We start from the raw sequence: 27,297 nt of genomic DNA on the forward strand, positions 1-27,297 counted from the left end.
AAGACTTGGAAACCCCTTTAACTTACAAAGAACATCGAAATTGGTTTAGTGGTTAATTGCCACCTACGCACAGAAATGTCCGTTTGGGGCCTCTGAACAATGAAAGAGCTACATGGCCAGTTTTGGCTGGCTAAACTCCCATTCCTTGCCCTGACAATTTAAAACAAGCTGAAGTGCTAGGGGTGTTAAATCACACAGTTGTCTTACACAGCAGGCTTATCCAGTTTGTACAACATACGTTGAGCTCCAGACCTGCCACTCTCGCACAAATACAAACTATTAGTCCACAGACTTTTAAGGCTGTCAGAGGAAAAGCACCCACAAAGCGTAATAAAATGGCTTTCTGGATTACTCGCAAGACCAATCAGCTAGAAGCAGTGTATTCATACACTACACCCAAAATAAACACAGAATATTGACTATTTGTCTCTCTCCTAGACATACTTTGACAGGTACAAAATGAGCATGGTCCTGCACCAGCTATGGATTTAGGAATGACATCAATGGGGATTTTTTTTTTTACAGTATCCTCTATAAGCCTAAGCAATATCAAGAGGGAGGGGTGTGGCGCAGCGCCCAGAGTGTCTGACTACAGAGCGCAGGGATCAAGGTTTGATCCCCGGTGGCAGCTCAGCATCATGTGATTCTGGGCAATATCTCACTTAATCTCCCCGAAAGCCCCCAGTTCCTTGAAAACTTAAGGGGTGATATGTTCACACTTCAAAATATGGATTAGTACCAAGAAGGATTTTAGGGAGGCGTTCATTTTAGTCGATTGTAGTCGATTTGCAGCATTGGTGGTTAATTGGATTCAATTATTCAAAGGGGAAACCTACAAAGAAAAAACAGCTTTGGGGAAAGGTAGCAGTCTTACAAGAGAAGATTCCATTGGTCCGTGTAGGGCATAATTTGGCCCATCAGCGTGATGGCATTCCTGCTAAAGGGAACTGTGCAACTGACCTACTAGGCAAAGGCTGCAATTTAGACTGTCCGAGTACCAGTCTTAACCAGATCTCAAACGAAGATCGACACAGATCTTTTACCAGCCATAAATCCAACTAAGCAAGCTGGGAAACCTCCTGCAGATATTCCTCCCAAATAGTCCTAACCCTAATTCAGATACTGTAATTAATCTGTGCACAAATACTTTAGACAATGCCTCTTAAATTAAGCCTGGTTGCTCTGTGCCAAGCTACCGGAGGGTGAGCAAGGTGCGGAGGGCTGGGGCGGAAGCCAGCTCCAAGTAGAGTGATGGAATGGTGGAGCCTGAGAATGCCTCTTTTGAGGAATCACCTGCAGCAGTTGAGGGGGACACCCCTGAATGTATGCTCCCTGAGAGAGCAGAAAGCAGTGTTTCCTCTCTTGGCCTAACACCAGAGGATCTGAGGGAGAGGAAAAGGGAGAGAGAATTCGAACTACAGATGTTTAAGTTAAAGATAGAGGCTTAGTAAAAAAGGCTGACAGATTCTTAGCAGAGAAGAAACTACTTCCAAAGAATCTACTTCCGGCTCTTGGACCGAGTCTAAAAAAGCTGGACATCAAGGTTAGGCGGTCTGAGTCCAGCTGTGATGGTGGCAGCATACATGTAGTACCTGATCGAGAGAAAAGGGTTACTACATTTGCTCATGCTTGAACATTGCCAAGTTTAAATTTTTCCCTTTTTTCCTTTTTGAAATGGAGCAAAAGCCTTGTTGAAAAGTGTTTATTGCAAAAGACGAGTTCCAAGATGCCCTTAATCCTTTACTTCCCTGTAGCAGTTAACTGACCTTTGAGAATAGCCCTCTGTAATCTAGATTCACAGGAAAGCCGAATCAACTCAATTCTTCTGCAGGTGTTTGACTTCCACAGTCAAAGCTATCCCAGACAGCAACATTTCAAATTGGTAACCTTTCTTTTGCACCACCCTTGGTACAAGGAGCCAGTGCGGTTGGGGAGATGATGCATCAAAGGCATGATTGCAATAATTCTAGTATTTAAAACGAGATTGAAGGCATCAGGCCTTCCTGCCTGACTTTGAATGGGACAGCTGCTTACACTCACCTCTCAGTTACTTATAAGGGTAGTGGAAAGTCTTGAAAAACGTTTCCCTTGTCTTGCTGATAGTGCGCCCATTATCTTCTTAGCAGAGCTCTTTATCGACTGTAATTTAAGGCTTTGGAGGCCATGGCTCAGGGTTTGGTGACTCCTGGTCATGGGGCAGAAAGGATTTGCCTTTGTAGGAATCATATATGCAACATACTATCAAAATTAATGTTTCACCTTCTCTATTAAAAAACGGCAGAAAGTATTTGCCTTTATGTTGCATATGATTCCTACACATATCAAAATGTCACCTTCTCTATTCAAAAGCTATCACAACGGAACCTGTACATTGTTGTCCATCGAAGGTAGCTACATGCTTTTAATCATTCTGCTAGTTTGATTAAATGCTGCCATTAGCTTGTGCAGTAAAGCACTCAACCCAACCCTCAAGCCAACCTTTTAACTCCTCTTTATTATCAATGTGCAACATAGAAGGAAACAAAGCATACAGAACAATTTTGTCTCCTAATTTCCATTTGACCCCATCACACGTTTAAAGTAACGTTTAAGTCACAATGTAATAGTCTTGGCAGAGTATGATTATTTCTCTATCATAAGTGAGCCCTACTGGGCTCTTCAGTTCAGGGGCCAGTTTAATTTTATCCCTCTAATATAGCAGCCACATTATAACAATGCGGGACAGGGTTCCTGGAGCAAGTTGTTCTGAGTCTGTTATTTGAGACCTGTCCAGCGGGACACAAGGAAGAACCTGAGTGAATTTATTAAACCGAACAATAGTCAGATCCAATTTTGTAGGTCCCTTTTTTGGTTCTGTACTGGAGGCACAAAGGGCCAACACAGTGCCTCTGAAAGCTATCATTCAAATTGTTGAATTAAATTTTTAGATTCTCAATGCTTCATGTATCACATGTCACTGTGTCTTCAGGCAATCCAATCATTGCATGGCATCTACAATTACACTTTTGTTCTCTGTATCTAGTATATTAATGGACACTTTATAAGCTTTTGTGTCAATTGTCATATAGACATGTTGCTTCTATTTCAGTATCTGACTCTTTAACTCAGTATTTTGGGTATCTGTGGCTTTGTAGGAGTACCATTACTGTCATCCACCACGTTCAATAACACTCCAGAGACTTGTCAGAGCTCTGCTCAATACTGGGGTCTTCCATTGGCTTACATGATAACTTACCGGTGGATACTGCTCTCTGTAGTTTGTAATGGAATTGTCTGATTTAGTGTTTCAAATCTAACTATAGTGTCCAATGTGCTGCTGAGTTATATAAATTGATAAACTGGAGAAACTCCGACCCAAAATATGATTACAATAACTTTATGATTTCGTAGTACAAGGTGGATCCACAGGTCAGTAACCAGCATAAAACAATGAGAGAATGCCCAAAGGACAATTCTCAAACATGGTGCCTCTATTGGAGGTCAGACCTAATCGCTGGCCTCAACGGATGGAGAATCTGAAGAGCGGCAGCATCATGTTTCCACTGTTTTTACCAAGTCATTTACCACTTTTTACAGATGCCCTCACCCTGCAACGCATCCCACCTTTGACACACTTCAAGCATGCACTTCTAAGGCTTGCCCAAAACTAGACAAGGCAGGTAAGTGCTCAGGCTTTCGATTGGACCACACTGTAGAAGTCCACCAGGCACACGAAGGCTTGCGCATTACTGGACAGTGAACCTTTATAAATAAGCTCAGACTTGCAAGTAATTTGGAGATGGTTTAAAGAGCTATAGAGCCACACTGATGGCAGCATTGTAAAATAAAAATACCATTTAAAAACAAATATTTACTGTCATTTCTTTTGGAGTGTTTGCGAAATGCTACCACCCTGCAGTGGCCTCAGACAGCCACCAATGCATCGACTTTTAAATGCCACACAAGCAAGCCCAATGAAATTATGCAATTTGTTTAGCCCATAGCTTTTTGCTCATAACTTTGGATTTGCGGTATTTCCCACATAATCCCTTAACGGCTGCAGAATTTGCACATTTTAACACAAAAAAAAGTTTCTAGCTCAAACAGATCAAAAGTTCCTAAAACAGAGGCAACACGCTGCTGCAAAGTGGAAGGTACTTCACAAAGGATAACTAGTCATCTTTCTGTTGCTTATTGCCATATTTGGGTGTCTGATAGTTACTTATGAGGTGACAGCTTACAAGTCCCATATAGACTTAACATGTAAAAATTACAAAATAATGCAGTAATATGATCACATTGTATAATTCCAGTGATGCTGCACACAAGGCAAATTTTTGTATAGCTAAATGTGTATTATAACCTTAGCGACGAGGGGGGGGGAGGGCGCTAGGTGGCGCGCTAGCAAGATGGTCGCCAGTGCGTGAAGCTCCTACAGCTTGGTGCCATAATCCTGCAAATTCTCCTGACAGCAGTGTGAGCTGGGGCTGCAGACACCACCACCCGCTGCATGAACGTACCCCGCGACCTCCCGGAGAAATTTGGAACTGGGGACGGCTCGCGGCCCCGGATAGGACCCCCTGTAGCTGGCACCGGTTAAGACCACAGAGCGGGCGGCGGACTGCAGCCGGCCGCGAGGGGCACTCCAGCCCGCGGCGACTCCCGCGGTGGAGGTGATCTGGCGGCGACCTGCTGGGGCCACGGAGGCTGATAGTGGTGCCGGTGGCTGACTGGTCCGGGACACCAAATGGGAACGGCGCTGAGTGCGAGGCTGGCGCGGTGGTGCTGACTGCCTACGAGAAGCGCTACGGGCCACAGCCCGGTGAGACACCGTTGGGAGAGGAGCCTGTGGCGATTTCCCCGGGGAGAGGAAGGACACCCTGGTCAGGATCGGCCCCCAGTGCTGTAAGGTGTGTTTCCCTTTGGAGCTGCCTGGGTCCGTCCCACGGAGCTAACACCCGGCGTGCTGGGAAATCTGGGGGCCGTGGCGGGGAGACCTGAGAGGCAAGGCGGACCTCCTCGTGGACTGAGGCGCAGCGGTGGATCTGGCTGAGAGTGCTGATAAACTGTGACGGGCTGCCCCAGCACTGTTGAGTGTGTCCTGGTGCCCTAGAAGTGGCTCGCTCAATGACTGTGGGTCCGCAGACCCGGCAAGGACACTGAAGCGGGCGGCGATTGTGGAGCGGGGAGCTGCCTGCGCCCGCAGCGGTGGCAATACCTGGAGCCGACGGGCGCCCCGGAGGCTCCGACCGGGCGTGGTGGGGCTCCAGTCTCCGCGTACCCGACATGAGTCGGAGGTGGTACGAGAGCTACATGCTGGCTGGTGGGAGCTGGCGGTGACAGGTCGGTGGGAGCTCTGGACGCAAGGGGAGTCCCGACTAATGGCAATGGAGGGGTGGGCCCAGGTGTAGCTGAATCTGTGGAACCCCTTGGACAGCGATGTGGTCGTTGTCGAGCTGGTAGTGACCCCACCGGCTGAAGGTCCGGTGGCGGCCTGCGCCAGTAGCGGGGGTGGTACATTGCCGAACTAAGTTGAGGCGAGGCACGAGGATCGGAGCAGAAGGGAGTCGCCTGTCAGGGGACACGGCCATCCTGTGAGGCTGCTACGAGGCGGACCTGTCAGACTCGGGGACCTAGAGGCATTGGTCCGTAGACATTTGTGAGGCAGTGGCAGTCATTGAGAGGACCCCGTGAAAGGCCCCCCACTCTTCCCTTCCCCTCCTCAGCATTGGCGGTGGGAGAGTGATGTAGACTCTCCTGTACTTTTGACAGGGCGGAACCGGAGACTGGGATTGCCTGTCAAGTGGACAACGAATGCAGTCGGCACAACAGTTGGCCATGGGTCGGCTGCGGAACAAGCCGAATGAGGCGCGACTGCGAGGGGAGGGCCCTGGTCCGGCACCGGGACGCACTGGAGGCGGCACGGAACCACAGGCGACAACACTTGAGACCGAGATGGATGCCATGCTGGCAGCGGTGGATCGGCTGGGCACCACCCTGGAGGAGACTAGGGCCTCCTTGGTATCCCGCATTGACAAAGTCACGGTTGACTTCACCCTGCTACATGCGGACCACCGCAAGTTAGTGCACTCCGTAGCACAACAATGCCAAGAGCTCCAGGAAGTCCAACCTGTGGTGCGCAACCACACCATAGGCTTACAGGACTCGATCGACCGTGTTCACACCCTGGAGGATCGTGCCGAGGATGCGGAAGGTCGCTCTTGGCGCCACAACGTTCGTGTGGTGGGTCTCCCGGAAGGCGAAGAAGGGCGGAAACCAGAGCAGTTTGTTGAGGGATGGCTGCGGGACATTCTCCCTCAGGGGGTGCTCTCCCCAAAATTTGTAGTGGAGCGAGCGCACAGGGTCCCGGCGCGGAGGCCTATCCCCAGGGCTCAGCCGCGTCCCTTCCTCTTCCGACTTCTCAATTATCGAGACAGGGACGTGGTACTCCGCGAGGCTCGGAAGCTGGAGGCCACCACGGTGGGTGGTAGCCAAGTGATGCTTTTCCCGGACTACATGGCGACGGTCCAGAAGCGGAGGAGCAACTATCTGGCAGTGAAGCGACAGCTGCGCAAGTTGCAGATTCCATATTCACTGTTGTTCCCATCGTGCCTCAGGGTGGCCACGAATGAGGGGACTCGATTCTTTGACGCCCCGTCAGACGTCTGGGACTGGCTGGAGGAAGCAGGGCTGCACAGGGGCCAGGGGCCAGAGGCCGCCGGACCCGGGAGCTGGCGGACAGCAGGAGAGAAGGTCGAGGCGGCGTAGGGAGGCTCGCAGACCGGTGGGGTTGGGCCCTGCTGTGGCGCCCAGTCTGGAGAAAATGCGACTGGAGCGTCAGGAAGCCCTGGAGGCAGTGGCCACCATGGGGTCTGTGAGCAGCCAAGGAGAAGTGGCAGCCCGTGAAGATACAAACCTGAGACTAGCAGATCGTCCTCCCCATCTATCATGCTCTCAGACGATCAAGTGCTGCCAGTGGTGACACCCCAAACTGCTGATCACATCATGTGAACTGAATGTGGGGAGGTGGCGGGAGCTGCTGGCGTGTGGGGTGGCGAGAGTGGACCTGGGTGCCGCGGTGACTACTGGTCCTCTTATCCCCTGCTCTACGAGGGGTAGCACCTCACGTCGGCACACACAAACCGGCTGTGAGGCCTTGGGTGAGTGGGGTGGCGGGCAATGCAGCTCCGGGGGGGCACACAGGATACACGAGGACAGCGGCGGGTGGGGTAGGTAGGCACAGTTCAGCCGCTTACACATGCTCAGCACTATTCGCCTCATAGGAGGCACACAAGGCGCATGTAGGGGTAGCGCAGTGACACGGTCACCTGCGTAAGTTACAGTCGCACCGCGCACCCGCTAGCCAACAACTGGCTCAGTTTCATCCATAGACATTTGGCTTGTAGTTTGGACGAATACCCACTTTGGGGTTTGCCCTGACAGTTACACAGTTCTTGACATTGACTGTTATTAGATGCGCCCAGCAGCGCGCCAAAGTTCATTTGTTAGCTTTTTCGTTGCGACATACCGGCATGACATTCGCAATCGGGGTTTTCCCTCTGACCGACCCGACCCTGGCCCCGAGGCCCATACACACCTTGCTTGCTTTAGATGGCTGACACAGACGTAATCACATGGAATATACGGGGTATGCACACACCGGCGCACCGCTATTCTGTTTTCGCCTATCTGCAACGGCATAAGGCAGCCATTGCCCTACTTCAGGAGACCCACATGACACAACCTGAGCTCAGCCGACTGCGCGTCCGTTGGAGGTGCCAACTTTTTGGGACCGCATACTCCGCACACGCCCGCGACACACTGATCTGGGAGAGGGCGGGCACGCCGTTTACATGCACGGAAACGGTGGTTGACCCCGCCGGGTGATACACTTTGGTCCGTGGGAGGCTCAATGGCCAGCACATACTGCTAGGCTCTCTGTATGCCCCAAATGTTGAGTAGCCGTCGTTCTTAGATCACTTATCCGCGGTGCTGGCACCATACGCGGGTCTCCCCTGGCTACTGGGCGGGGACTTTAACTCAGTCCTTGATACACACCTAGATAGGTCCTACCCGCCCCTCCGGAGCACGTAGGCGGTCTCGAATGCGAGGAGCCTTACGGACTGGCTGTCGCGCTGGGCATTAGTTGATATGTGGCGCAACCTGCACCCCGGTGACCGCATCTACTCGTACTACTCGGCGGTGCATGACCTTCATGTCCGACTCAACAGGGTGGTGGGCTCTCACGCTCTCACTCCCCTGGTAGTCCAGGCGGAATATTTTGGCAGGACCCACTCGGACCATAATCCTCTTAGATTGCATTTCCGATGGGATCCCGGTCGGCCCCCCGTCCCTACGTGGCGACTCCAGCCGGCAGCCCTGGAGGATGCTGAATTCCGCGCCTCTGTGGTCACGGCGATCGAGCAGTTCTTCGAACTGAACGAGGGGACGACGGATAGCGAACTGACGGAGTGGGATGCACATAAATCCACCATTAGGGGACACTGCTTGGGCGTGTCGGGGAATATCCGTAGACGTCTTGCACTGTCACTTGCTGGCTTGGAGTCTCGCCTTCTCTTGTGCGAGCGGCATGGAGAGGGTGGAGGTCAGGACTCGGTCCGGCTGGCGCGGCTCCGGGCACGGCACGGCACGCTGAATTACTTGAGCGACAGAGATGTCACAACTATGCGGCTCACTCGGCCCGGGTTCATGCTACGTCCGACAGGGCAGGGCGGTTACTAGCCTGGCTGCTCAGGCAGGAGACGGCACTTGTCCCGATAGACTATCTGTGGGCCCGACGAGACGCCAATGTACACGCAGCGGAAGATCCATCAGGTGTTGACAGCACACTACACGACCCTGTACCGTTCGACGGGGCACCGGCAGGCGCAAGACCTGGATCGATTTTTGGAGGCCGCCCTCCTGCCCACAGTCCCAGATGAGCACCAGGACACACTTGAAGGCCCCCTCACTGGGGAGGAGGTAGGAGATGCGGTGGTCTCTTTGGCTTCTGGAAGGGCGCCGGGACCGGACGGACTCCCGGCGGAGTACTATAAGGCCTATCGGGAGACGCTAGTGCCCAAGCTACATGCTCTCTAACCTTGCGGCTCTTGAAGAGGGCAATCTGCCCGCTTCCATGCGAGAAGCTTACTTGGTCTCACTACTCAAGCCTGGGCGAGACCCTACCAGCCTGGGGTCATACCACCCCCTTGCCCTACTTAATGCGAACTATAAGATCGTGGCTAAGACATTGGCGGAACGACTGGCTCCAACGGTGTCGGAGTTGGTACACGGAGACCAAAACGGTTTTGTACCAAAACGCAGCACCTCCCTTAATTTGCGGCGGTTTTTCCGCGTGGCCACTGACAGGGTGCAGCACTGGCCTAGGGCGGGCTGTCTGGTCTTAGATCTTGAAAAGGCCTTTGACTGCCTGGAGTGGGGGTACCTGGTGGCGACGTTGTCGCACTATGGGTTAGGCCTCGGGTTTCTTCAGATGGCGGCCCTCCTTTACAAGAACCCTGTGGTGAGGGTGAGAACCGGGCCATACATCTCTGAAGCCATCCCAATCGGCCGGGGTACCAGGCAGGGGTGTCCACTTTCACCCCTCCTGTTCGCGCTCGCTATAGAGCCTCTGGCCACCACGCTTTGCAGGGTGTTGACGGAGGGCATCCCTTTGGGCGATGCGTCGCATTAGGTCTCGCTTTATGCGGACGACCTTCTGGTCTTTGTTAGAGATGTGGCGCACATCCCGATAGAATTGGAGCGCACCTTGTCTGACTTCGCTGCTCTTTCTGGTCTCCACGTAAATGCTGCCAAGTCTTGCCTTTATGCGTTTCGGGCTGACACCCGAGACCCGTGCTACCATCTTGGGGGCGTACCGGTGAAATGGCAACCTGACACCTTTCGTTATCTGGGTATCCAGATATATCGGCAACCGGCAGATCTCGTGGAGAGCAATCTGGGCAAGGCGGTGGTCAGGGCACAGATGCGGTTTTGGGGCACGCTTCCCCTCACGGTCACGGGGCGAATCGCCTTGATCAAAATGGTGGTTCTACGCCAGCTATTGTACTATTTCGCTAACTTGCCCATATATATACCGCATCCTTATTTGCCACCCTTGAGCGATCGCTGCGGGACTTTATATGGGGTAATGCGCGCCATAGAGTAGCGCTACCCAAGCTGTACCTCCCCACCGACCAGGGGGGACTCGCGATGCCGTGCTTTGCACATTATTATCTGGCGGCGCAGTTGCAGTGGGTAGCTCGGTGGTTGGCAGACATGGGCCGAGATGACACGGCGACTACGGCACCCCCCTTCCCCCTGGCTGACATCATCAAATTGATCCACCCGGCCGCGAAGGTGTCGAGGCCGGTGCCCCTCCTTGTGTTGGTGGCCTACAAGTGCTATCGCCGTTCTCTCTATCTCACCCGGGCCCAAACACCGTATGCCCCAGCTATCCCGATCGAGGGTTCCCCCAGCGGGCGGAAGGTACTGAGTTCGACTGAACTCACAGACTGGCGTGCGGCGGATATCCACACACTGGGGGATTTGTACCGGGATGGTGCCCTCCTCCCGTTCGCCACGTTGGCGGAGAAGACGGGGTTGCCGCCCGGCCATTTTCTCCGTCGCCGGTCACTGGTGGCGACGTTGACGAGCCGTTGGGGTGATCTCTGAGAGGAACCGGAGCAGCATCTCACGATGCAATACCTCCACGTCATGGGACGCGGGAGACACATGATTCGGTGGTTCACTGCCTCCTTGCGTACGCATGCGGCAACTAGTTTGGTTCCACTGCGTCGTAAGTGGGAGGCGGACTTGACCCGGCCCATGGCCGACAAGGAGTGGGATAGAGCGCTGCAGGGCCCGACGAAGATCCCCCGGATCCGCCAAATACAATTCTTTATTCTGCACAGAGCGTATCTTACGCCTGAATCCGTCAACAAGTACTTCCATCGTGCAGATGCGGGCTGCCCACGCTGCGGGGAGCTAGATGCCAGACTGGTCCACATGCTGTGGAGCTGTCCCGCGCTGGACCCGTACTGGCAGATGGTGCATGGGGCGCTCCGCGCATGTACGGCTTGTCGGCTACCGTTTGAATGGCCGGTCTACTTGCTACTTTCACAGAACCCCCTCCACGAAAGCCGCCTCTCGGTTCATCGACCTGGGGCTGGTGGTGGCAAAGCGGCTGCTTACCAAGCGCTGGAAGGCGGCTGATCTGCCCCATGTGCGGGCATGGCGGGGCTCCCTATTAGTGTGGGCAAAGGCGGAGGGCACGGCCCTCCTACGGGAAGAAACGCTAGGCCTTAGGAAGACGCCAATAGCGAGTCAATGGGAGGCGATAGTACAGGCCCTGGTGCGACTAGACGGGAATATCGCAGTGGCCTACAAGGGAACACGGTGGGGACGCCCCCCGAGAGGGACCAGGTACTGGCCAATCTGGGGGTGAGGCATGAAGTGCTGTGTTGGGGAGTCTGGTTGTTGGGGAGGGGCGTATTGCGAAGGTGACCATGATGTTCAAACAGCATGCACAAGGGACATCGGGGTGGGGGAGTCGGAACAGGGGGAAGGAATGAGGGGTTGATAAATCATAGGCCGGACATTGCTGTTGCTGTTTCATTTGGGCATTTGATGTTCAGCCTCACTGTTACATAGTTTGCTAACTGTTTATGGAATACACACTGGAGGCGAGTGGGAGGCATACTACCGTTTCATCTTGGGGAGGCCTCCCAGTGGCAGGATACCGATGGGGACACTGTGGCTGCGGTTACAGTTGGGAGGCCCTCAATGCTGTCACGAGATTAGGCGATGCCCCCGCTCCTATTAGCTAATATGCACCTGGCTAGATACACATCAATAATTCTATTACATATGTATGACGCTGTGGTTCCAGAGTGTTCTGTGTATCCTGTTATAAGAAATGCAAATAAACCGATTTTATAAATAAATAACCTTAGCGACAAGGGCGAGAAATAATTTTCAATATTCACCATGCTGGCTTCGTCCGCACCAAATACTTTTTGAGGGACGGTTGTAAACATGGTACTCTTTATGAAACAGTCAGACAATGATTTTGCCAAATAAACTTGTCTTTTGAAAATCTATTTACATGAAAATGTTTTTAGTACTGTGAACGGGTGACAATTTTCATTGTGCAGGCACTCAGGAATGCTCTGTTCAACATGCCACTAAAAACATATAAACATAAAAATATGCTGCAGTGGGTTTTAATGCAATTGCTCTGATACATATAGCGAGCTAAAACCCTAGGGTTTAGGAATCACAGGCAATTATAGGGAAAGCCTAGGCGGTGTAGGTTCCTTTCCCAACCCAAGTTATCAAGTTGAAAACAACTTGCCATGGTGCAAGTTGTTTTTAAGCCCACCTGAAACCTGAGGGCAATCTTAGCAGCTTTGTTTTGTTCTAGGTCTCCCATAAAAAATGTGTGTGAAGTAGGCCCCAGCTCTGCACTCGATAGCTTATCATTAATTTGCATCCAGGCTCTGAGTGAATGTGGACAACCAGCTTCACTGATGCGTCAAGTGACATGGGGGGGGGGGGGCTCTCTAGATGGTCCTGCACATCACATAATCTGGATACAGTGTAATACCATTGAGATCACTACTCATTGATGGTGGATTACGAGCACAATCTCAACTTTCTCTCAATGGTGTGTTCTGTTAAAAGGTTTTATACGGCGTCATTAGTATGGTTGATAGAATACCAGGCCTCAGATGTTTTGGCTGAACCCTATTTATGCTGGCTGTAGAACTCCGTGCTCCTTACCCCTTCTAACCAGAGGTAAAGTGCTTGTGCTCCCCCTTTAAACACTATGAAATTGGCATTGACCTGATTGGCTCATTTAACTCATCTCTAAGCCCCTAGTATATGGTACTAACTGCAGCCAAGGCTTCTAAGTTAAATGTCACGAGTGGACTGCAGCACCCCTGGTGCCAACCACTACAGTGAGAGAGTAAAGCATGTCTCCAGGCCTACCACTGTAGTCTGGCTGTGTAATTTTAAACAGCCAAGCCAACCTACCAAAATAAACCATTTTGACAGCCCTAAAGCCTATTTTAAAATGTATATGTCACCCCTAAGAAAGCCTTACTACCCATTAAAAGGATGACATGCAAAGCTTAATGTTAAACATGTCCTTAAAGTCACATCCTGTTTGACAAGTCTGCTGGGTTTAATTATAATATTCGGGGCACACTTCGGAGGAGGGAATCAGAATATAAAACGTTTGGTGCCTATCCACTGTCTGGGTACTGAAAGTTCTACTTTAATTTTGCCAGACCTCTGTATCGGAGTTTATAGGAGTTACAGCGACTGCCTCAATCTGCATTTTAGTGTTAGAAGTGGAAGGAAATGAGGATTAACATGTGCATTCCCCTTGGTCACCCCAGACTCTGGCCATCTTGAAAATGCCCAAAATCGGTAGGTTTAGCCCTTGAAACCTTTACCCCATTTGTTAGGGAGTCCCCAGGGGTCTTTGCCACCCACTAGCTTGTGCCAGGAAAACATTTTGCACCTCCTGGCACCACCTTCAGAGCACTCCTTGACCCATAAAAGACAAGATGAGATTGAACCTGCTGTCTGAGAAACGAGAAGAGCCTAGAACACTGAACATGCTCTTCCTCTTACACTCTGGACAAAGAAGTGGACTCCAAGGGTAATAAGGCAGATTTTTGGCTAAAGTTAAAGCGACACAACAAATTACAAGAGGCCTTTTTCTGCAACTGTCCAGCTGACCAGTGGCGACTGGACTCTGCTGTGGCCTCCGCCCGACACCCTGTGAGTCTCTAAGTGCCTTCCCTGAGGTCCTGGGAAGGGTTAGAAATTTACTCCTGTGGTGATTTGGGACTTAAGACTAATGTCAGAGGGTAAAATATTTCACCAGGACGAACCAGGGTTAGTGTATCTGACCTGTGCTTCATTGTTGTCAGCCTCAAATTGAGCCTAGGCCGTGTGCTACCGCAAGCATTGACTATCAGTGGCACTTTGTTCTTCTTGGGGCGGTTTCCATATGAAATGTAAAAAAAAAAAATCATATCTCCGGTTCTTCTTATTGGGCTTTTATCTTTTTGGTATCATTTTGTTTATTACATTTTACTCTAGTTTTCTAATTTGTTTTCGGATTTTAATTCTTTTGCACTTTGTCTTTATTACTGTTTAGTACTGCATAAATACTTTGCACATTGCTTCTAAATTAAGCCTAAATTTCTAGAGCAACGCATTCTCAGGACACACAGAGATGATCCAAATACACTAATTCCAACATGAGCTCATTAAACTGAGTATCACACCTGCTCGTGACCTGCACACATGTGGACGTTACAGTCGAAACATGCCATTTGCAGGTCTGAAGAGAGAACATTATTAATGAGCACTATTCGGGGTATACTTTGGTTATATCCATAACATGAATGGGGACTCACAGGGCGTGCTGCAAGTAATTAGGATCTTGGACATTCATATTAAGCTTCCCCTGAGCTTACACTATGAATGCTTTCTGATATGTATTTGCGTGAAGAGAAAGGAATTTTGTTATGTTTCGCAACTGAACACAATGTACATAATTTGAGCAGATCATGCACCATTTATCTGTACCTTTCGTATGATATGTTCCTCCTTATATGTCAATGTTATGATTAATTGTTAGACTTAACACAAGGTACAGAGTGATTTTTTATATTGATTTGTACTGTCTAAGATTGTAGGATACTTGTTGTACGAAAGCAGTCCTTAGTTTATGTTTATATTTGAAACTCTTAATTTGAGCACTCGCACTGCGGTGACTTTATGTGTTAACAATGCTGCGGGACAGCTGAAACACATTACGTGAAGCTCATTAAACTGAGTATTTGGATTATCTCTGTGTGTCCTGAGAGTGCGTTACTCTAGAAATTGTGGTGACATTTTGGTTGGTGCGCTTCGCCGACGAACGCACCACCTTCCAAAGGTCTGCGGATCCAGCAGAAGCAAAGGCACTTGTGGTATTGTAAATTAAGCCTTTATGCTCTGTGCCATAGCTCAAAGGGATTGAGCTCAGGTTCATTTAATAAACAGTACACCCTGACAAGGATTGTGATTATTAATTGAGGTGGGTACTTACTCCCCTCAAATAATAACCTAATGTCTTACAATGGTTTTCCAGGAATGTCCTTAGTACACAATAATGAGACGCGTGCCACTGGTGTTCAAGATGCTCATACGTGTGCCTAATCTTCCACTAACACACTACAGAGCATTAAGCTTTGCTCTGTCAGATCCAACATCAATAAAAGTTTCCTGAAATTGAGTTATCTACTTTATAATAATCAAAGGTTTATGTTGGGATAAAGTACCAAGAGTTCATCTATCAACACAATGTTGCATACACTGTTTAACAAGCACACTCATACTATCAGACAAAATAGGAGTAAGAAAATAGGAAAATGGATAGACCATTGAATCAAAGAATACCACTGACCAAGGCTAGTGTTGAAAAGAAGACTCCCATTTGCTTCAGACACCCTTGATCCTGCAAACATGGATTCCAACTGCTGATAAAGATTCATGAAATCATGATTTCGGCTAAGTTCACCCCTAGCTCGTGCTGCACCTTCAGAGTAAAAAGAAACATTATTAAGCAGAGAATGAACAATGGACTTCGTTTTGTGGATAAAAAAACAGAAATATTCGTTTTGCATATTTTTCAGCATTAACCGTGATTCTAATTCCAGCTTCTGTACTTGACCAAACTGTAGGATTCTGACCAAACTGCTATCTCTTGAAATTGAGAAAAAGCATTACGGCCTCATAACTAAAGCAAATATCTCTGCTAAAAACCATTATGAATATTGCCCTCTCAGAAAAATGTATAGGTAAGTTAACTACAGAGAAATCCCTCAGTTTAAGTTTGAATGTTGGAGAACAGAGAAAACATGAAAGACCATTATCAGAACTAAAAATGTGAACTCTGTAGTCTCTGAATGACCGTTCTGGAAATATAAAAAGCTAATCGCTGTATCATGTACTCTTGATCTGGATATAGTACCAAACCGGAACCCACAAAGAACATGTTTTTACAATCTACATTCCACCACTCTACTCTGAATCATCACAACGCTCTTTGATGGAGTTAAGAAAGGATCTGGAAGTTTCACCGTATGTTAAAAACATCCTTGTACCTCCATGCAGGTCTCACTCTCAATGGAAATCATAACAAGGAATCAACTCAAAGGGTCAAAAGCTCCTTTTTGATAATCTGTATCTCAGGGTAGTCAAACTCAGATCTGGAAAGATGCAATTCTTGGATCCACACAGTGACCATCTCTCAAAGTCTTTTGTCTTCCAGCTCAATCAGCACCACTCCTATATCGGATATCTTTTCACTCAAGATTCAAATAGCAAACTGTTGAACTCTAACAACTGAAAGCAGGTGTTTAGATACCTAGCACTAGGATGACCTAAAGGTGCTTAAGCTCTGTTCTTTCATTGTCCTCCTGAGTGAAGGTAAGCATACCCAGGCTTACAGTTTGGTAGCCTCATTCTCCAACATTTCCACGATATTTGCAAGGTTGACTAAAGACGAGAATGAACAATCTTGGAACCCTGCTAGATCTGGGAGCATCCTCTAAATGTTTGATACAGCCCTCCACATTTGTCATCCTAAACTCTATGGTACTCAAATACTTCTCTGTTGTGGACACACACTTTTTTAATATCTTCAAATGCCTGTTCTAGGGAGGATATCCTCTTTTCCTTGAGCGTCCCTTCAGGTCCAAGACTGCTGGCATACCCATCGTTTCCCCGCATATGCAGAGACAATATTCTGTCTGTGCCTGCTCTGAAGTCTCGACTTTGCAATTACTGGGGAATTAAGTCCTGTGAAGAGAATAACCACCCCCTTATCTTTCTTTGGCCTTGTTATTGCCTTTGAGGGGCTGAATAACTAATCTACAGGTGTACGTAGGACCCCACCTCCTAGGTTATGCACAAATCATCATTCATGCCACTCCTCCTCCATGGATGAGACAACTAAGAATTGCCAGGAGGTTAAGACCTGAACCTCCCATCTAAGTCAGCACTCCCCACCCCTACAACTAAACCCTGTGGGCCTCATTTGCAAATGACCCAGGCAAGAGCATGGCTTCTAGTTCCCTCTCAAACCACCCCACAAACATCACAAAACAATGAAGTAATATAGATGAGTACATATATTCCCCCTTTCAATACAACCATCTTCACAAAGCCTTTTGGGGCCAATCAGAAACCACAAAATGTATGGAGAGAAACCCCATTCCTCTTGCCTCCTCAAGGCTCTAGTACACACCTCTACAGGGTACAGCTTGTTAGACTCTTTCTCTTGCAAATTTCACTAAGGACATGACACCAATAGAATGCTTTCCCACCCAAGACCCGTTAATCTCACTCACTGGCTTCTAACGACAGCTTTGTGGTGTAATCACTTGACCCCTCTCAAATTTTGCAGGCCATCTGGAGGTGTTTTATCACTGCAGGTTGTTCTTTCCTGCTGGTCTCTACATCTGCCTAGCTCAGTTCTTCTGTTGCAACATTATGATCCCTACCTAAGCGAGTAAGGGTCCCCTACAGACTGCTCTTCCCCTTCACATTTGCTCTTGTACACCTGGCCCAGGAACTTCTTGGCTTCTAACTAGGATTTTACTATTGTTTTTCCATGCCACTGGAATATCAATCAAAAGAGTGACCCCCATCTATGTGGCATTTTTGGCTCTTAGAAATGCAGTCATTAAACAGAATGACTTTCACCTATGTAGTTTCACCTCAGTGAAGTGCTGAAAAAAAAAAATGCTTCAGGTGCATGAAGCAGTTTGTGGCTGTGCGAGTTCTGAAATAAAGGCGTCCTTCTGAACTCCGACGCGTTTCTGGATTTGAAATATGAAACCACTAAAAGAGGGACAGTCTCTGGAATGGTATAAAATACTCGGCTGGCCAAACAGTTTTTTCAACTAAGGGGGTCCTAAAACAGTTTAACGGCCCATGAATAGGACCCCTGAAGTACAGGACTTGTCCAAGTGGAGAAACTGTTTATGGAAGTAATATCCAAGTTACAGGATAAACTAGAATCCTGTCCAGGCAGGAACGACAATCCTAGTCAGGGTATGTCACAACACACCTGTTCTCACCCGCTGGTACCTTGGCACAGAGCAGTCTGGCTTAACTTAAGAAGCAATGTTTAAAGTATGTATGCAACAATTCAAACAGAAACAGTGAAAACACCACAAAGACTCCACACCAGGTTAGAGAAATAGAGTATAAGTTTATAAATAAAACAAAACCAAAATGACAACAATCCAACAAGTAGAAGTCTAGATATGAGTTTTTAAAGAATAAAGGTAAAATAACTCTTAGAAGCAATAAGCTCTTAAATGGGAAATCTGGTCACACTGGACCAGGACAAAGTCAAAAGTTCAGATTGACCATGATGGAGAGCGGGCCAGATACAGGGACCCACTTTGTCTCGCTGAACCAAAGTACCTTGATCAAGAATGCGTTGTCGTCGACGGAAATGCAGCTGAAAAGATGTGTCAAATTTCTTGGCGCAACTCTGTCAATGTGTTGGGTCAGAGTGTGATGCATTGGTTCCAAATGTGATGTGTGGCTGCTGCTCCCACAGTAAGCGATGCGTCGATTTTGAGGGCGATGCACTGGTTCCAAAGGCGATGTACCAGGTTGACTCCATGCAACGAGGATGGCGTGATTCCGACTTATGCAAAGGCAAAAATCCACTGTTCCAATGATGTTGCGTGGGTTCTGGTTGAGGATGCATGGGTTCTAGTGGACGGTGTGTGGGTTCTGGTTGAAGCAGCACTTTATACCCACTTCTAAAGGCCGATGACTGGGTTGGCACCACTTGGCAGGGCAAGACTTGCATCAAGCAAAGTCCAGATGCTAGTTCAGGATGAGTTGGAGTCTTTAAACTGGAGGCAAGCCAGCAAACCCTTGGAGTCACTCTGGGTTCAAGTGATGCAGGACCAGTCCTTCTTGCCTAGGTCGGAGAACAGCAGTCAGTAAGGCAGCTCTGCAAGGCAAGAGTCCAGCAAAGCAGCAATCCAGCAGAGTAGCAGTCCTTTCAACAGCACAGCAGTTCTTCCTGGCAGAGTCTTTACAGGTCCAGAAGTGTACTGAAGTCATAGTGTCTGAGGTCCGGTACTTATACCCAGTTGTGTCTTTGAAGTGGGGGAGACTTTAGAGAAAGCTTTGAAGTGCACAGGGGTACTCCCTTCCTGCCATGGCTCCAGACTCAATATAAGGGGTATGCAGCCTTTTGTGTGTGGACAGGACAAAGCCTATTCAAACTTAAAATCCAACTTCACCAAAAGTTGCGATTTTAAATTGTGAGTCCAGTGACACCAAACTTGAAGTCTATCCCTGCACGACTGGGAATTACACTTAAAATATGTAACAAGGCAATCCCACCATTACCCTATGGGAGAGAGAGGCCTTGTAGTAGTGAAAAACTAAATTAGGAGTTTTTCCACTACCAAGAAAAGTAACCTTAAAAGTACATTGCACCCTGCCCTGTGGGTCATACAGGGCCTACCTTAGGAGTGACACATGTATAAAAATGGAAGGTTTAGTCCAGGCAATAGTTTTATCTTGCCAGTTCAAAGTGGCAGTGTAAAAATGCACACACAGGTTCTGCATTGGCAGTCCTGAGCCATGGTTAGAGGGCTATTTAGGTGGGTGGCACAACAAGTGCTGCAGACCCACTAGTAGCATTTAATGTACAGGCCCAGGGCACATGTAGTGAACTTATCTAGGGACGTATAAGTAAACTAAATATGCCAATTGGGGTGAAGACAATGTTACCATGTTTAAAGGAGAGAACACAGGTACTTTAACACTGGTCAGCAGTGGCAAAGTGTTCAGAGTCCTAAAACCAACAAAAGCGAGGTAAGAAAAATGGAGGAAGGCATGCAAAATGTTCGGGGAAGCCCACCCTAAGGCTGTCTGGTCTAACACTACCAAAAGGGAATAGCATTTAAAAGAGAAATAGGGATTGAACAGTCCACACAACTACATTTTACAAGTTCAGTACCCAGTTTGAGCTAGTTGTGACCCTCCTGGGCCCTACCCTTTAGGTGAGGTGGTGCTCTCACATCTAGGAGTGGCGGCTCTTGCTTCAATTCCACACACTCCTGTATGTTCTATAGTGGGCAGTCACCACATAAAAAGAGACTTACAATTTCCACTTACCTGTCCCAATCACTGAAAAGTAACCTACTGCCGCAATGAGGATGGGTGACACCAGTGGAGCACCCTCAATCCTTTAGATTTTCATCTCGAGGACCATGTGAAACGCTAAATAAAAACTAATGGAGAGCACCTACAATTAAGGTTCCCAATCCGGATTCCGTAGCAACCACAGCACCGAAACCGCCCTACGTGCCGTCACAGATGACATCCGCACCCTCCTCGACCGCGGCCACACTGCAGCCCTGATCCTACTCGACATATCGGCAGCTTTCTACACCGTCTCCCACCGCACACTCGCCGCCAGACTTCATGGCGCTGGCATACAAGGAACGGCCCTCGACTGGATCCAATCGTTCCTAACCAGCAGAAGTAAAAGGATCAGGATGCCACCCTTTCTCTCCAAAGCCACGGAAATCAACTGCAGAGTGCCCCAGGGATCATCGCTCAGCCCCACCCTCTTCAACATCTACATGGGCCCCCCCTCGCCAGCATCGTCCATCAGCATGGCCTCAGCATAGAATCCTACGCCGACGACACCCAGCTCATCCTCTCCCTCACAGAGGACCCCACCACCACCAGACTCAACTTCCAGGAAGAAATGCAGAAAGTCGCAGCCTGAATGAGGAACAGCTGCCTGAAACTCAGAGAAGACAGAAGTCCTAGTCCTCGGGACCACCCCGTCTGCATGGAACAACAGCTGGTGTCCCACCGCCCTCGGCAGCCCCCCAGCCTCCACAGACCACGCCAGGAATCTCGGCATCATTCTCGACTCCTCCCTCTCCATGAACCGACAGGTCAATGCAGTCGCTTCAAGCTGCTTCAACACCCTCTGCATCCTCCCTAAGACCTTCAAATGGATCCCCACCGAGTCAAGTAAGACAGTTACCCACGCACCCATTACAAGCAAACTGGACTATGGAAACTCCCTCTACGCCGGCATGAACAAGTCTCTACTCCACAAGCTCCAGACAATACAAAACATCGCCGCCAGGCTCGTCCTCGGTATCCCTCGCCACGAGCACATCAGCCAACACCTACGGAACCTCCACTGGCTCCCCGTCGAGAAGAGAATCCCTTTCAAAATACTCACCTATGCCTACCAATGCCTACACAACACTGGCCCCCAATACCTCAACGACAGAAACAACTTCCACGTACCCAAAAGGAACCTCCGATACGCCAATCTCGCCGAAACACGCCGCATCCACAGAGTCCAATCAGGGGGAAGCGCCTTCTCTCACATCGCAGCTAAGACCTGGAACGAGCTCCCGATCAACATCAGACAAGCCACCTCCCTGAACACCTTCAAGAAGGCACTCAAGACCAGGCTAAACAGAACTGCTGACCCCCCGCGCCTTGAGACCCTCACAGGTGAGTAGCACGCTTAACATATACCCTGATTGATTCATTGATCCCTCAAAAGATGTGTGGATGTGTCCAGGAATGGCTTCTGGAGGCAATTTTCAGCAGAAGGCGAGACCTGAAGTGCCAGAAGGGAGGATTTTGGTGAGCGGAGCTACCAGTTTGCAGACAAGGAGTGTACAGAAGCAGGAGTAGTGTTAGTGATTTTGGACACTGGCACACTGAAGAACCAATTTTGAGGGTGACAGATTTTTAAAAAGCCTGTTCACTATCTGAATCATTGTATATTGTTGTTCCCACATCTGAGCAATGTAAATAACAACAGGAGGCAGAAAACTCAAGAGATATATAGGGAAGAGGAAATCATGCCACAATCAATTTCCCAGCGGGGCTAAGGTTCATTAAGGAGGGCACAGGATTTGTTTTGTACCAAATGGAGGTTGCTGAGACATATGTGAATCTCTGGTGGACAGCCTGGTGTCTTACTATTGACAGGTGTCATGGTGGTGTCCCAAGGCCAGGTTAGGCATGTGCGAGGGCCACCCAAGTTAGCCAGCTACCCTCTGCGTTACTGCTCTTTGACTGGCAAACAAATGTGTATGCTGAACTACATGCTCCAGAAACCTTTGTGGCAATTATAGCGTGCATGCTGTATCACCCGGAAGAGGAGTGGGAGGATATAAACTCCTCCTGCACGCTACCTCGGTGCTTGCCAATCAGAGTTCTGGATTTGTTTTGCCGGTGAGGACGTACCTGCTCCCTGTGCTGCTGACCGGTATTACCGATGCTCTTGTCTGCACCCAACCAGAGCGCTTTCCAACTGCTCGCTTCCTGGGGTGTACCCCCCCGTGGCGACAACATCGCCCTGTACATTCTGTGGAGTTGGGGTGCAGCTTGCAGCTTCCTGGATTTCCACACGACTCCGCCCCATCTGCTCAGTGTTCGCTGGCAGCTTGTTACGAGCTGCATTTCTGCCTGCCCTACAGTTCCTCTCTTCCTGTTCAGGAAGACGAGAGCGGTGTGGGGAATCCTGCATTTCCTAGACATATGTTACGACAGCTCCTGTGAAGGAACAAGGAGTTGTCTTTATATGCACATTCTAGGGTGTGCACGCAAAGGAAGGGGACAAGCGCATAGGTTGTATTTAACGTGTCTCCTTTATATATACAGGCCTTCCCGCACGAAGCTGAAACTTCTCTCCCACACCTTGGCGATATGCTTCTTCCAGAGGGGATCTGGACGTGGCTGCCGTTGCAGTCGACAGCGCTATTGTGTTTGTTCCCCTTTCCCTGTTTTTTCCCCCAGAGAGCTTACATCCCGAGTAGTGGTATTTATTTTAAGCTTGGCGTGGTAGCACCTATAGGAATCGGGGACCTGGCATCTTTCCCTCATTCCCGCTGGACAACCGAGCAGGTTAGTGTGCATGCAGTGGTATGACCTGACAATAGGTCTGGAGAAAACCGCTTCGAGAGATAGAGAGGCAGCAGACATTATTTGCAATGGGGGGACCGCCAGAGTTGGGTACCCAGTTTGAGCTAGTAGTGACCCTCCTGGACCCTACTCTTTAGGTGAGATGGTACTCTCACATCTCATCTAGGAGTGGCTCTTGCTTCACCTCCACACACTCCTGAGTGTTATATAGTGGGCAGTCACCACATAAAAAGAGACTTGCACTTCTTTGAGAAACAAGGAATTTCCTCTTACCTGTCCCAATCACTGAAAGGTAACCTACTGCCGCAACAAGTATGTGTGAGACCCCTGGAGCACCCTCAATCCTTTAGATTTCCAGGTCCCTACCTTTCAGTATTGATAGATTCTTCGGGGCATTACTCACCTTCTTCTCTTAACCCTCTTCATCTTTTTGTATTCCTTCTTTAAGGGGCCCCAAGTCCCACAGGTGTGTCTGTGTCCGATACTTCATGCATCTCTTTCTGTAGTGGAGTGGTTGCTAGTGAGGGGATAGCATGAGACCATATTCCAGAGTGCTTCCATAGGCATATGTTATAGGAGTATAGATGGAAGATGTAGCTGCCTTTGTTGGAATCAGGATGATATTTTTTGGCAACCTTCTTGCTGCACTTTTTGATGGTGTCAGGTATGTTAAAGGTGTAATCATTGCTTTACAGCTATTTTCTAGTCTTATTTAAATTGCATTGTGTTTGTTTCTGTATAAAACTGAATAAAGATCAAGGTTTTAAAAAAGAATCCGCAAGATCTTCGGGTCGCAACACATTTTCTTCTCTTTGACTTACTGCTAACTATCTTCTATTTCAACTGGAAATGATGTACACCTCGTAGAACAGAGGTCGTGTGGAAAGTTTTGCTGATGTCAAACTGGCACTACTATGTGTGTGTGTTCTGTGTCATCGGCTTCAAATTCCTCATGCTGAAGAGGTGACTGAAAGAGCACTTGTAGACAAGCCGCAATAGTTTCATCTTTTAACCCTATGAAACACTACCATTTTCAAACAATATTTTCTTCTTGAGAAATTCTGCAAGTCTACAAACTTTGCCCATGTAACAACATTCTCTTTTTCCAGGGACAGTACACTGATGCAGAAAGCCCCCCTCCCCACCCTGTGTCTTTTTTCAGTTTCTTCCAGGGATCTCTTTTTTGCTTTGCTCAACCTGGATACCATATTTTTAACACATGACTTCCTCTGTACTCCCTACGTTCATAGTTTATAAAGTCTGACCAGTGATACCTTCCACGGTGCTCCCATAGGACCACATACCCTTTAAGTTCTTGATAATCCATCTACACAAGTTGCCGACACACATCTCATTCCAAGTACTAAACAATCACAATGGGCCCTTTCCCATTCAATCTGCCCACTCGAGCTGTAGGAATAAGATTGCAAGCTCCACAAGAACCCCCAAATGAATACTCCAGGAATCCCCATATAGACATTCCCAGATGAAAGCCCAGAGGGCCCCCCCAACGAGGGGAGCTCTAGTCCTTGATAGACTGAGTTACACTGGTTCCCAATCAATTACCTGATCTGCAAAACTCATACTGGTAGGCTATAATGGAACTTGAATATACTTGTCTGACCAGGGCTGAGTCTCAGCATAATTTTCCACACTGCCTACTAGCAATTGGCTCCTATGCCAAATAAGGTCTGACTACCCCAGAATAATGTGCCCCAATTCCCCTAATATCTGCAGTTATTTCTGGCACTGAACCCACCATGTCCAACTACCTCCTGCCTGTTCAGGGCTGGATGTTGAGGCACTATGCAGAGCACTACGGGTTCAGTCCTACAGGGCCCTTTCAGCAAAGTCAGACTAGGTCCCATGTGAATGTTCCTCAGATGTGCTGTTTGTGTCTCCTCTTCCACTCGAACCTCTAAGGCACCCACTTACAGTCAGCACTAAGCAGTCACCAGGAAAGTTGTGATTTATTCCACTTGCTGTTTAAGGGTCAGGATCATCACGGAGCTGTACCAAGCTCACTTTGAAGCTCTAACCATTCAAGAGGTTTGGAGGCCCATGGAGATTCGCCTTGCTCAGCCCTGTCCTACACACCCAGTGCTTTCACCGATGAGGTCTAGTCAACCAATGCATCGACAACCTTCATCTAGTGGTCACTTTCGGACTCTTTTGACCTCCCAGCCTGCTCTCAGAATTTTGACCAGGCTCTCCGGTGCCTGGGAGCCAAGGGCTGCCCCTCCTTTGCTGCCCCAGTGCTCCTATTGCAGCTCAGGCCTATTCTCACAGACTGCTAGTTACTGATGAAGGGATAAACCCAGAAACACGTGTCTAGAGATAACAGCACTACCTGCACCAACTTTGGTGAAAACTACAGCAACCTTTAAGTAAGCATACTGCATTTACCAGAATGCAATATGGTGAACCGTGCTGGGATGAGAGGCAGTGTGCCCCCCCATGTTTAAAATGCTCCCTTGAGCCAATGAGCTCCCCTTGGATGCACCTGTGTGCTTGAGTGGTACTGTGACCTATGAAGACTTAGGCAGCATTTCAGCAGCCCCAGATAACTTTTCTCTGCTCTCTACTACTTCTGGCTCTACTGATGTGGGGCTAAACCTAGTGACACATGTCTAGAGATGACAGCACTACCTGCAAAAACTTTTGTGAAAAACTACAGCAACTTTGAAGTAAGCATACTGCATTTACCAGAATGCAATGGGGTGAACTGTGCTAGGATGAGAGGCAGTGTGCTCCCTCCCCCTTGACTTTAAGCCTTCAGAACACAAAGATGTATTCTTTTTTAGAGTTATTGGAGGGGGTGTTCCAAGCCGAGTTGTGCAGTTTGTGCTTATAATGGACAGTTGTTAAACTGTTTGCACTAGGTGCAATCACCATACTATTAAAATGTACATATTGAAAACACTTTTTTGATTTTAAGCTACATTTACGTGCACATTTTGTGGCAGCCTAACTTACACTGTGTAATGCAAATTTAAAATATTTACTTGCATATACACGTGCTTTATTTGATGGGCAGGGACCTCCTAGCACTAAACATACACAAGGCACTATTCCCTGCTGAACCAAATAGAATTCAGTTCAATGGGCTTCTGCTGCACGCACACATACATCTGCAGTGATCACATTGACCAACCAAGGTTTCATAATACAAAAGTGTATTTCCCACTGATTTTTTAAAACTGGCATTTACTTTTCATTCAAGGTGTGCATTATTTTATATGCGATTACCTGATGGTGAAAGATCAAAAAATAGTCACAGTAATGTTTTTTGTTTTTTTTTAGCTATGCCTTTGATTCCACTTCCATGCTCATTTACAACATCCCCATTGCACTCAATATTACAGTATCCATACTTTGTCATGCCCTTCAACCACTAACAAAGTCAGTGACGTTAGCATATGTTGTCCCTTACCTTCACTATGTACCTTTTTTTTACTTTTAGACATTGCGTCAAATTAACCTGTGATCTATATTTACTTAATATAGTGCACTATTCATCTGAAAGAATTGTACAAAAACACTGTCATCTTGTGCTAAAGGGGATTGAGAAAAAGAAAGTAATCTAGTCAGTTGCTTAATTTCACTGTGAGTCACCAAGAAACCTGGGTTCAAATACCGGCTCACCGGCACGACTAAATTGTGTGATTTAAGTCAAGTTACTTCATGCGTCTAGTTTACTTGATGGTGACAATTGAGAACGCAGTATTTCAGTTCAAGATGGATCCTGCGTAAAAACATCACTTAGAATGATTCAATAGCCTGTAATGTTCCTCCATTCAGATCAGAAAAAGCTTTATTCGGTAAGATATTCACGAACCATAAAAGAATATACATTTTACATTGAGCATTAATACTGTACATTTACAATACTGGAATTTTTCCTAAAAGACATTATTGCTGGCAGAATATAAAATCTGTGCAAAAATAGCAATCTTAAGTACATAGATATTCAATTATTTGTCGGTTTACTTTTCATGAAATTAATTTTTTTTTGATAGTTTCCATCACTAAAAGGCGAAGAAGAAAGGCCCCCCAGCAGCAGAATTAGGATGCGTTGGGGGGTATTCCCAATTCATCGTAGGGTACATTTTTTAGTAGTATCCGCCTTAGAGTCGTTTAAAAAATATATTTCGTTTTATGGTGTATTTAAAAATACTTTCCAAAAGGCGGTGTATAATCTAAAGATTTACTCTGTGGTGTACACAGAATTTCAAAAACTTGATCATATTTCTCGCCAACAGTTCTGCATCTAACATTTGGAGGGCCATAAGGGCAGGT

General features: G+C 48.0%; 1 protein-coding gene across 2 annotated transcripts in view; it reads right to left on the minus strand.

The window, feature by feature from the left end:
* Positions 1-27,297, minus strand: part of FANCM (FA complementation group M) — a 797,274-nt gene that overhangs the window by 458,038 nt on the left and 311,939 nt on the right. For both annotated transcript variants that reach the window (XM_085627037.1, XM_085627038.1), the window contains one exon: positions 15,452-15,583. In XM_085627037.1, the coding sequence (XP_085483163.1) occupies positions 15,452-15,583 (132 nt within the window). The remainder of the gene's footprint in view (positions 1-15,451; positions 15,584-27,297) is intronic.

This window comes from Triturus cristatus, chromosome 9 (assembly GCF_964204655.1).
Source record: "Triturus cristatus chromosome 9, aTriCri1.1, whole genome shotgun sequence".
Classification (NCBI taxonomy): Eukaryota; Metazoa; Chordata; class Amphibia; order Caudata; family Salamandridae; genus Triturus; species Triturus cristatus.